The 12106-nt window shown below is 36.8% G+C and overlaps 2 protein-coding genes and 1 long non-coding RNA gene across 5 annotated transcripts in view; 2 read left to right on the top strand and 1 right to left on the bottom strand.

Moving 5' to 3' along the window:
• The first annotated feature begins 1055 nt into the window (after window positions 1-1055).
• LOC131526748 (GDP-L-fucose synthase-like) lies at window positions 1056-10432 on the top strand. Its single transcript, XM_058755214.1, has 10 exons — window positions 1056-1544; window positions 2199-2347; window positions 2633-2747; window positions 2832-2960; window positions 6441-6514; window positions 9159-9292; window positions 9372-9503; window positions 9619-9698; window positions 9943-10042; window positions 10128-10432. The coding sequence occupies exons 2-10, from the start codon at window positions 2199-2201 to the stop codon at window positions 10181-10183; spliced, it is 969 nt and encodes a 322-aa protein (XP_058611197.1). The 5' UTR covers window positions 1056-1544; the 3' UTR covers window positions 10184-10432.
• LOC131526754 (uncharacterized) overlaps window positions 1554-12106 on the bottom strand; it is a 20656-nt gene continuing 10103 nt past the window's right edge. Inside the window, exons 3-4 of one of the 3 annotated variants that reach the window (XR_009267529.1) lie at window positions 2145-2249; window positions 1554-1964 (exon numbers count right to left, since the gene is read on the bottom strand). This is a non-coding gene — a long non-coding RNA (uncharacterized LOC131526754). Of the gene's footprint in view, window positions 1965-2144; window positions 2343-12106 lie in introns of all 3 variants that reach the window. The other 2 variants (XR_009267530.1, XR_009267528.1) reach the window with 2 other exon arrangements.
• pycr3 (pyrroline-5-carboxylate reductase 3) overlaps window positions 11177-12106 on the top strand; it is a 13956-nt gene continuing 13026 nt past the window's right edge. The window contains exons 1-2 of the mRNA XM_058755216.1: window positions 11177-11315; window positions 11424-11502. Coding sequence (XP_058611199.1) covers window positions 11262-11315; window positions 11424-11502 — 133 coding nt within the window. The 5' untranslated portion in view covers window positions 11177-11261. The remainder of the gene's footprint in view (window positions 11316-11423; window positions 11503-12106) is intronic.

A 12106-nucleotide genomic window follows, 5' to 3' on the forward strand; every position in this document is an offset into this window, starting at 1 on the left:
AACCTCTAGATATTTGATTTCACGATTTGTTAATACCTTCCTGATGCCTGTGAACACAAGCCACTTTAAAGAAGCTTGGGCCAAGGATCTTGGTGTAGAATCGTCTGATGAAACATGGAATGAACGTCTTAGTAGGATCCAATATTGTTCAATAAATGCCAGACATAGGCTGATCCAATTTAAGGTAGTGCATAGATTGTATTATTCCTAAATTAGACTAAATAAAACATACACAATGCTATTTTCTCCAATATGTGACCCTGGACCACAAAAGCAGTCTTAAGTCGCTGGGGTGTATTTGTAGCAATAGCCAAAAATACATTGTATGGGTCAAAATGATCCATTTTTATTTTATGCCAAAAATCATTAGGATATTAAGTAAAGATCATGTTCCATGAATATATTTTGTACATTTCTTACTGTAAATATACCAAAACTTAATTTTTGATTAGTAATATGCATTGCTAAGAACCATTTGGACAACTTTAAAGGAGATTTTCTCAATATTTAGATTTTTTTGCACCCTCAGATTCCAGATTTTCAAATAGTTGTATCTCAGCCAAATATTGTCCGATCCTAAAAAGCTTATTTATTCAGATTTCGGATGATTTATAAATCTCAATTTCGAAAAATTGACACTTAAGACTGGTTTTGTGGTCCAGGGTCACATATGTGAAAGACGAAAAGCGACAGAGCAACATCTGTTCTGGTTTTGTCCGAATCTGTTTGATTTTGGAGTGGAATTTTTGACTGTTTTTCAAAAGGTTGCGAAGCCTGATCCCGTTCTAGCGATTTTGGGGATTTTTGAGGTACTGAACACTTTCTCAAGCTCTCAACAGCAATCATTGTTGCTGGGTATGGCCCTTGCAAAAAAGATAATACTCTTAAACTGGAAATTTTCAGATGCCTCTTTCTTCAAAACCTGGTTGTTTGAGCTGTTCCATGTTATACAACTGGAAGGTATACTTTTATTTGAGCCCAAACTACGTTGTTGATTCCAAGCTGTATGGCAACCCTTCCTTGATTTCCTCAAGCATGTGATTATATATTTTGTTCTATATGTTGTTATAAAAGCTTAAAATAAAATATAAAATAAAAACAGGCTGGATCATAAACTTTAATCATCAGCTAAACTTGCCAGTAAAGAACTTTCATTTTTTCTGCTTAGAAGACCTAAAATTGCAAAACCGTCTATGCTAAGCTGAACTGAAACCACAAATTCTTGTGTAAACGCAGTTAACTGATAAAAACGTTACCAGAGGATGCATCGCTCTCACGCGCTTGCAAGATACGAGTTACGATACATTTTGCATCTAGTGCTTTCCAACCCCTTCTTATGACAACATATAAAATGTTTTGGAAGACGTCTTGTGTTGTTCCGTATATTCAAATTTGATCTTGACGTCAGCATTTCTCATATGCCTTTCTGACAAGCCAGTAAGCGGAGGGCCTAGATTTAGTACTGCTGTTTTACTCTTTTTTACAGAACTTGAGAGCAAAAACAAGGAAACACCTGACTGCACTACAGAAACAGCAGAGAGGAGGTAAAGGTTTTGTCAGTTTCTTAAATATTTTAACCGAACTAATACACGATCTGATGTGACCATTTTCTCGATTCAGAAACTGTTTAGAACCAATGAAAATGATCTTTTAATCTTAAATTGAGCTCAAAAATAGTTCATAAAGTTCATTCATTGAGTGCTACTGTAAGTCTGCTCTGTAATTTTGTTCATGCATGATGGCCTTGTCTGACTTTTCTCATGCTTTGATTGATGTCTGAATTTTCTCATGCTTTTATTGATGAAGATGAAAGTGTATCAATCCAGTATGTGTTTGTCTGCATATTTCTTGTGTTTTGTGGTCGTAACGCACAAGTTGGAACCTCATAGGTGAACTGTTTACAGGACGTGTCCGTGGTTAAAACTGGTTGTTACCAGTTTCACTTGTATGTAGTTCATTGTGAGCTGTATAGAGAGGAAGAGAAAGAAGAGCTGGTTCTGAGATCACATATACAAACCCTTTCAAAAATACTGCTGTGCTACTACTAAGTGAAATCTGATGCATCGATACCATTACAATTAGAAATATCACCATAGACAGATTAAATACTTGATTATTTACTATAGTACAGTTCTTGTTTTTACATGTATGTTGACCCCTGACGTGCTCATCAAACCCCATCTCTCTCTGTCTGTCAGATGGACGGGTCAGTTGGGCCGATGCGTGTGTTGGTGACGGGCGGCAGTGGGCTGGTGGGGCGAGCGATAGAGCGGGTGGTGAAAGAGGAGGGCGGAGAGAAAGAAGGAGAAACATGGATATTCCTGTCATCCAAAGATGCCAATCTAGTGTAAGAAACAATCATTAAACTATCACATCATCGCATATATATAACATACTTTGTATTCAATAAGTGCATTTTATAGAAACCTCATGCAATACGCTGTACAATTTTCACTTGATTGAATTTGTGTTTCTCAGGATTATATAGCATTTTTCATTTTCATGCTTCTATTACATTGCTTCACTAGTGATTCAAAGCATTCCAGTTAAATGGAACTTATATATATCTATATAATATAGTTTCCAATTTGTGTCACATGCATGATAAATATATGTAAACATGCTGCTTTAGGAGCACTGAAGCGACGAGAGCAGTCTTTCAGAAACATCGTCCAACACACGTCATTCATTTGGCCGCCATGGTGGGAGGACTCTATAAAAACATGAGACAGAACCTGGATTTCTGGGTAATTATTAACATAAGTATAAGGTTGGAAATATCACTGTTGAATGATTAAACTCTACAAGCTGTATTTGTTTGTCATTTTCAGAGGAATAATGTGCACATCAATGATAACGTGCTGAACATGTCTCAGGAGTTTGGGGTGGTGAAGGTTGTTTCCTGTCTGTCTACATGTGTTTTTCCAGATAAAACAACCTACCCTATAGATGAGACCTTGGTAAAGCACTCACACACTGGCAGTTCTCTATATGTGCTTGATGTTCCTTTAAGGCCAATTGACACCGCACAGACAAATGTCAACAAACAAGTTGGCTGTTGGATTTAGAATTTAATGAAAAATAACTGTCATGTTCACACCAACAAACTTCGAGTCACAGAGAGTCAAGTAACACCACGTCTACACCAGACTCGACAGTTGTCGCATCGTGCCGCATCCAGTGTAGACAACGTCACTGATTATAATCAATAGAACCTCATTGTATTTTGTCGTGTCGCACCACGCCACTCACGTCTGGTGTAGATGGTGTAAGTCTGACTGGGAAAGAAATGGATGATCCTGTAGCCACAATCAAAATTTTACTGTTGTTAATGTCTTTGCGTGTCATTCTTCACCTGAAAGACGGCGAATAAAACGAAAGAGGCCGTGGTTGAAGCTCGCTTTAAAGTGGAAGTGAAACAGTTTTCATTATTTAGTAAAGTGATTTCCACATTAATTGAAAAATATATAACAAACACAATTAATGAAACCATTTTAAAGAAAAAAGGATGTTTTTTCATAGCTTTTAGAGCAAGGGCGCCGCCATCTTGCAGTACCACAGCGTGTGACGTCACGGGGTTGGTTCGCTCCGTTGCCCAGTTAAGTAATATATAAGTATTTCTTTACTTTTTGTACACACGCTTGTTTAAATGGAGGAAGACGAACTTGAAAGGACTGTTGAGCCCATAATAAGTGCAACTGCTTATGCATTTGAGCCGATACGGCAAGGGGGCCGAGCATTAAGTCAAATCAAGTCACCTTTATTTATATAGCGCTTTTAACGATACAGATTGTGTCAAAGCACTTAACAGTATCAAATTGTTGGATAGAGTGTCAGTAATATATAATGATAAGATTAAACACTCAATTTTCAGTTAATGGCATTTCATTATTGAATTCAGAGATGTAATTTTTAGCTCAGTTTAGTTTAAATAGTATCTATCGTATTACTGCCGTTACGGGTGGAAGAAGTTGTGAATCTGCTCTGGTTTGGGGTGAAGAGCGGGTCGGAAAAAAATTGTGTTTACGTGGATACTCTCAAAACAGCCATTAACATAATATACTGTGCATTTGCTTATACAGAAAGCGGACTCAATTTGGTACTCGCGTGCAGTCCGAGCCGAGCGCTTTTTCCATGTGTGTGTGTGCAAAGAAACAATCTGTCACAGCGCGCGAATACCGCATTGAAATATCTTTCGTGCTGACTCGCAATTTAAATGGCTTAAAACAGTTTAATGTTTAAACTGACAAGGCTTAAAACACGCGAGAATGATAAAGCAGCACTAGCCCGATCATTCAGAGAGGTGATTAGTTAAAACACTGCATTCTCCTAACAGCAGGTACATTCGCAGGTTTTACATACAAATACTGGTGATCGAGCCAGTGTAATGCAAATATGTCTGAAAGGTCTTACATAAGGTGCCACATGAACGATACTGTATGAAGCATTGTTTGTTTACATCACGTTGCGCCTCACGCTATGAAAACGATGTTTGGGATATAACTTAATGATCAAAACTTTGTGAAATAGGCCTAGATAATGTGATACAGATATTGATATAGATAATTATGTTGACTATTCATCCAAATTATGGTGAAAACCAAAATATTGATGTTAAAATAACATTTATGTGTTCAAAAAATAAAGAAATGCCTATATTACTTAACTGGCCAACGGAGCGAACCAACCCCCGTGACGTCAAACGCTGTGGTACTGCAAGATGGCGGCGCCCTTGCTCTAAAAGCTATAACAAAACATCCTTTTTTCTTTAAAATGGTTTCATTAATCGTTTTTGTTATATATTTTTTAATTAAAGTGAAAATCACTTTACTAAATAATGCAAACTTGACTGGTTGCTTCATTTCCACTTTAAGTGAAATATGTGCATCGTCATGGCAATGGTTCGTGGCCACATCAGATTACATCAGAGTTTGTTGTCATTTGTTGAAAAATCATTTCACACTGCTCAGACATTCCATGACCCAACAAACGCCGATTAAGCATGTTCAGTCGGGTGAAAACAAACTCCAACCAACGCCAACAGGGGTAACACACTGATCCAACAAACTCCAACAGACTAGTTTCTTGGTGTTTGTTGGCATTTGTCTGTGCAGTGTGAATTGGCCTTTAAAAGGCTCATATCAAACTTGTTTTGTCCTGTCTAGTCATAGTGAGTTTATGAGGCAGTAGGATAGATACAAACAGGGCTTGACATTAACACATGACAACCCTCCAAATGCAGGTGAATAGTAGGGGTATATAACAGTCACTCCCACTAGCCACTTTGGTGGGGTTTCCACAGGTCCTTAAAAAGTCTTAAATTTAGTCTTAAATGCCTTAAACAGTACAAGAAAAGTCTTTATTATAATTTCAAGAGGTCTTAAATTTGGGGACAAAAAGCCACAAATCGATTGGCTGGATTAAACTTCAGATGGCACTGAATAAATATGAGCACTACATGTTTCAAAGTCAAAACACAACGTGGGTGTTTTTATATCAGTATACCTCTGAGGGGAACCGACTGTCTTCAGAAAAGTATCGATGGCATTTTCATTTCATCTTCCCTCTGAAACTACATTTTTTCTGCTGTTCCAAAAGTGCCACCTACTGGCAGAAAATGAATGTGCATTTTTCATAATTTACAATAATGATTTTTGTTCAGACCACTGCGAAAAACGACCCATATTTTTACACTGCAAACACACAGTTTTAAATGTGAACCAATGGATAGCCAATATGCCTACTCAATATCTAAACAATTAAGACAATTAAGCAATTTATTTTGTGAAAACCTGTATCTGAATTGTAAATCATATCATTTTACGGTTTAATAGAACCATTGGGGTGTCCAAACTCGGTCCTGAAGGGTCACTGTCCTGCAGAGTTTAGCTCCAACTTGCTTCAGTAAACCTACCTAGACATTTCTAGTATGCCTAGTAAGACATTGATTAGCTGGTTCAGGTTGGAGCTGAACTCTACAGGACAGTGGACCTCCAGGAGCAGGATTGGACACCCCTTTCAAAGACGTTGCCGTACCCTGCTTATACGGTATTAACTTTATTTGTTTAAAAAAGTGGAATTCAGCTGAGAATGGCTGGTATAAGATCAGCAAAGAGAATCATGTACTGCGCCAACTGTAGGACATACTTAATTTTAGCACGCCATAGTCAACTTTAATAATATAAAACGTAATTTCCCAGTAAAAATGCTAAGTGGCTAGTAACTTTGGAAAACCACTAGACACAGTGGCTGGTGAGCAAAGTAGTTAATGTCAAGCCCAGGATAAAATCATTCATGAACAACAGAGAAACTGGTCATCAAAAATTGAACCTCATGGATATAGTGATTTAAAGAGATTGAAGTTAGAGGATGTCTGATTGGTTTCCTGCGCCTGTTTACATGAATTGTGTAAAATTCTTTTGTGTTTTTCTCTATGTCAGATGCATAACGGTGCCCCTCATGAGTCTAATTATGGTTATGCCTACGCCAAACGCATGATTGACGTCCACAACAGGTCAGTTCTGCTCTCTTGGTTTCAAAGTTCACTGGTTATGAGCTGTTTTTGGCTCTATTTCATGAAAACATGACAAAACTATCACAAAATTTTGCTTACGGAAAAAGATGCTATTTTTAGAGCCATTTGGGTTTTGTCTGCATGGGTGTAGCTTGACATTTGGCCTGGGGGCGCCAGACCGTGATACTGGGTATTCAGGTTTCTAGGTTTCACAATGGACATTCAGGCAACCTGTTTAAATTACAGGTTTGTCTCACTCTTGCAAATCAGTTGTGTTTACATGAATGTGCCATCCAGTTTGTCCTCAGCGGTTTAAAGCGGTTAAAACAAAATATTAATTACTCAAATGAACGTGTTTCCCATCATTGTTTGCCATTTAGATTTTTCTCAGTGCATAAAAGTTTCTGTGAATGTACAAAAATGGTAGTATAATTGGTTTGTTGTCGAACATCTGGCCGTTATCTCAACGATTCGCCCTGTATCAACCTTATCTTTAACGTAAGAGCAAAAGGTGTGGCCATTTTTAACTGGAATATGCAAAGCTTCAGGTATCGTCCACTTTCAGTTATTTTAGCTGTATAAGGAAAAAAGTTACGTTATGCTGCTTGATATTGCAAACCGCTATGTTTTCAATTTAGAGTGTACAGCCCAAGAATCATACCATAACTTTTTGTTTTTGGGGATGAAAATGTTGTCTTACCAAGTCAAGAGTTAATATAACTACACCATTCCTCCCTGTTTTTTCTTCCCAAAAACAAACTTTTAGTCTGTGCTGTTTTTAGTCAATGAGTGGATAAAATTTAACTAAACATTCACAGCAAGTTTTGTGCCTTGTTACTTTTGAGAAGTGGTTGATAATAAATATAATTTTGGCACTTGCTAATGCGTGAGAGATTGCTGTTGGCACCTCAGTTCAAGCAGCACGTGAGCCCATCATCTTTCTCTTTACTAGTTACAGAATGAAATAAACATGAATAAACACCAGAAGGTATGTTGAAATATAGAGTACAACTTACTGAAATGTGTCCTGTCTCATGTAATCACTCAATCAGTTGTTAAAAAGGAAAGACGTAAAACAGCTTGCGAACAACATGCTTGCTAGCGGACATTTCGGGTGATTAAGAAAATATACTAAATAATCACAGAGGCATTATACGAACCTAGTACACCGTGGGTAATGTTACCTAACCAATCTGATGCAGCTGTTAAACATTTTTGATATAACTGATGAGAAACAGAGAGAAAAACAAAATAGCAGTTTAAATAAAACAGGGCTTTGAGTTCAACTTGGAGTGAGAATTTCCACGGCGGGATCAGTGGGGGTTTTGATTAGGGATATATGTCACTCCTGATACTTTGCTGCATGTGCAGGGTACCAACTGGCCATTGGTCCTGTTAGCAGCACAAAAATCAAAACTTATACTTAGTTACAATGCGAGGATTTGCGGGCATGCAGGAAATAATCCGGCGTTTAGAGGTCAGTGAATTCTGACGCATTGGCCAATCACTAAGAAATCAACAGATCTGATTGTGACAGGCTACATTGCTCAATGCTACAAAAACACATTGTAAATAGAAACTTTTGATGCTTTCCATTGCACAAATACACACTGGAGCCTTTACCAAATTTGTTTCGCCAGTATCCATTACAGTTTTAACTGAGGGTGCTTTGACTGTGTGAGCAAATGGTTATGTGGCGTGATATAAAAGCAGCAAAACTGAAATTATATCATGTTAATCAGTAACACTGTGCATGAGTGTGAGCAAGCGATATCCGTCGCTGATCTCATAGGAGATATGCTGCATTCACACCAAGCCGTTTTAGCTTAAAATATTCCCAACGTAGTAACAATTCAGTTAGAGAGCTCTCTAATTCAATTCTTAAAATTGCAGAGCTCTCTAATAATTTAATGACAACACGACGTTACTTGGAGCTGTTCACATCCTTGGACTCTGACTCAGAACTATCACACTATCAATGCTTAAAGATAGCATCTAATGAATCTGAGGTGGTGTACTAGTTGAACTAGTTATATTCTCTCTGAAAACTCCCAAGTTGTAATTACGAGTTCTACGAGGATGTGAACGCTTTTGACAAGTTGTTATCTTGTACTCATGGTAATTACGATATGGTCATTTGAGGTGATACGCTGATAATGAAATGGAATTACAGACCTATTCCATTGCAGTTACTTTGATTTAATATAGTATGCAATTCAACTTCAAATTCAAGTCGTGTCTTAGCTGGGATGTCAGGTAATGCTACTTCTACTTCAGGAAATTAAGTGTCCATAGATCTATAGTTCATTAAAGAAATGAAGAAAGGAACTCATTGCAAAATGCACACGTATTATATATTCATTAGATTTTACTTAATTTGTTAGTTATGTCTTAATTTTATTTGAATAAATCTGTCATGAACCGGGTTTTATGACAGCCACAGATTAAATGATTATGTTTCAACGAACTGGAGTAGAAAACTTAATGGTCCTAAAGACAGGCTTGAGTTGCTTGTAATTCTAATTTAGTTCTTGGTGGAGTTTGTGAGACTCAGAATACAATTTATTTGGGTTAAAAATAGGGTTTCAGTATGTCATGTTATTTCATGAGGTTTGTTCATGAAGTGTGTGTGTTTGTCTATTAGGGCATTATTTCAGCAGTACGGTTTGAAATACACATCCGTCATACCCACCAACATGTTTGGACCCCATGACAACTACAACATTGAGGACGGTCACGTGATGCCGGGATTGATCCACAAGACGTACCTGGCGAAGAGTGAGACACATTTAACTCACAATCACATTCAGAGCGTCTCACATGTTCACATGGTAAATAATGCGTGTTTGTGTCGTAGAGGAAGGTAAACCTCTGCAGGTCTGGGGTTCAGGTCGCGCTCTGCGGCAGTTCATCTATTCTCTGGATCTGGCTCGTCTGTTTCTGTGGGTTCTGAGGGAGTACAACGAGGTGGAGCCCATCATTCTGTCAGGTACTCGAGCTGTGTTTGATATCACACGTGTTGGGTCTGTTTCATCAGAGCTTGTGGAGACTCCGAGCTCATCGGTTGATCAAATTTCTCTTTTTCTTTGTTTCTTTCTGTCTAGTCGGGGAGGAAGATGAGTTGACTGTAAAGGACGCTGTGGATGCTGTGGTTGAAGCGTTCGGGTTCAAAGGGGAAGTGATTGTATCCTTTCTCACACAAACAGTGTCTGCAGTTATTTTTACGGTTGATAAGAGTCTTTCTCCTGTGCAAGAAAGTAGAATTTCTTTCTTGAGAAATTCACAATTTTTTTTTTCGAATTTCCAGATTGTTCTTAAGCTGTTGAGCTTCAAAAAGCACCATAAAAGTAGTCCATGACAGAATGAACTAACCCTCAAAGCATTCGTTCACGCAGACGTACAGACGAACCTTAACTAAGCTCTCTCAGTATGACACTAGTAAATCAGACGGTCAGATCAAGAAAACTGCCAGTATTGCCAAACTACGCAAATACCTGCCAGACTTCAAGTTCACGCCGTTCAAAAAAGGTGAAAACTAAAGAGATTCTGCATTTATGTTTTTCCAATATTAGTAAAACGAAGAATCTTAATAGATGTTTTTCTTTTCTTCCAGCCGTCCAGGAGACGTGTGATTGGTTTGCAGCCAATTATGACTCCGCCCGTAAATAAAGATCTTTACATCTGATTGGCTGTGGAGAGTTTGAACAACAAAAGCTTGACTGATTGAACAGTTTCAACAACAGGAATTGTTTTTTTTATTTAATAATTTTTAGATTTTTTTTAAATACATTTTTTTTTTTACAGGTCTGTCACTGTTATTTACTGGGTTTATTTCCTAATGATCCTATACGGTATATTGAAAAATAAACTTGTTTTTTTTTAAATAATAATGTTAATGTCCTCTTCTTTTTGCAGAACTATGGGAATATTATGGGGTTTCCAAATCATGTTATATGTCTATTTTAAGCTCTTTAATACATTTTTTTTAAATAATTGTAAATTTTTAGACAACTTTGGACTTTGAGATGAGAAGCTTAACTTTAAAGTTTAAACATTAGGCTTCTATAAGATAATATGAAAATATTTTAATGTATTTATTTAAAAATTAATTTAATTCCAACACAAGTTTTAGCCACAGTGCACTGTGTGAAGTCCATTGGTTCAGTCCAGCAGGTGGCTCTATTTCAGTATCTTCACTGACAGAATTTGAAGCCAGAATATATTTTACTGCATTTGAGTCATTTTATTGATTCCCCCCATATGCATTACCAGTCAGAAGCTGGACACACCTACTTTTTCTTTTCATTAATATTGTCTACATTTTAGAATTAATGGTAAAGTCTTCATAAGTCTGCAATTACACAAATGTAAGTCTGGGAATGATTGTAGTGAGAATATATTGGAAAAAATTGCATTTAGTTTAACATTACATTAGTTGCATTACAAAGTTAACATTATTTTAACATTTTACCACTGTAAAAAAAAATAATAATAAAATGTATCAGGACATTGTGTCTAGAAAACTAATGTTAGCTTTTAGAGCAAACAGTTTTATTCCATGAGAAACATAAGTCAGTCAAGCTACTGATTTCTGTATGATGTGTTTAGGAATCCATGGCTCCAGTCCAGCAGGTGTCAGTGTGTCTACTTGTAGTTTCGTATATGTAAGTAAGGAAGAACATGTTCTCCATGTGACACGACGCTGAACTGAATCACACGGAGCTGCTGAAGCTGCATTAAATGAACAATGAATCTATCACAGAGTTCAGTGAAAACCAGCGACTCTCCAGCGCTGCAGCCTGTGAGTAGCTGCTGTTAACTCTGTGACTGTGTGCTGTCTGCTGAACAGATGTCAGCAGCGTCACATAACATCTTTATTAACGTGAAGTAATGCTTGCTTTGAGTTCAGGATGTGTCTCAGCTGAAGATCGGGTTCATCGGAGCGGGAAACATGGCGTTTGGAATAGCGCAGGGCATCATCGCGTCAGGTGCGTTTGCGATTACGTCACTTTAAATGTGCATGACGTCAGTCTGAATTATATACATATATTTGCAAAAATACAATTTTTATTAATTTTCTTAAATCGTTTTTTTTATTATTGTATTGTGTTATCATGTTTTTATTGTGTTAGTTATTTTGTATTTTTTTAGTTATTATTATTATTTAATTAAAACAACCCAACTGCAGTTTGATTGATTTTAATTGGAATGCAGGGCACAAAAAAAAAACATGATTTTTGAACATTTTTAAAAATGGAGTTCTGTTTTTGCAAATTAACTATATATATATATATATATATATATATATATATATATATATATATATATATATATATATATATATATATATATATATATATATTAGGGTGCATCAAATTTGAATGGGAAATTTTAATTTCAAAATATCAATTTGGCTGGCATTGCATTTTGTTCCAATTAACATAAAAATTACTTTTGCAAAGTTTTGAGGAATTCCACTGAGATTTAGGGGTGCCACCTAACACATGAACTTTGGCGAAATTTCAAAATGTGCAATTTTTGTCTAATTGCCAAAAGGTTGACCTGGAAATGTTGAGTACAGTGAACTTTTAT

The sequence above is a fragment of the Onychostoma macrolepis genome, chromosome 20, assembly GCF_012432095.1.
Source record: "Onychostoma macrolepis isolate SWU-2019 chromosome 20, ASM1243209v1, whole genome shotgun sequence".
NCBI classification, from domain to species: domain Eukaryota; kingdom Metazoa; phylum Chordata; class Actinopteri; order Cypriniformes; family Cyprinidae; genus Onychostoma; species Onychostoma macrolepis.

What these genes read in the sequence shown, in the direction of transcription:
- LOC131526748 (XM_058755214.1), top strand. Translation starts at nt 2,199, where the DNA reads ATGGACGGGTCAGTTGGGCCGATGCGTGTGTTGGTGACGGGCGGCAGT. An exon ending in TCCAAAGATGCCAATCTAGT is followed by an intron (nt 2,348 to 2,632) that starts GTAAGAAACAAT and finishes ATGCTGCTTTAG; the next exon opens with GAGCACTGAAGCGACGAGAG. An exon ending in CAAGACGTACCTGGCGAAGA is followed by an intron (nt 9,293 to 9,371) that starts GTGAGACACATT and finishes TTTGTGTCGTAG; the next exon opens with AGGAAGGTAAACCTCTGCAG.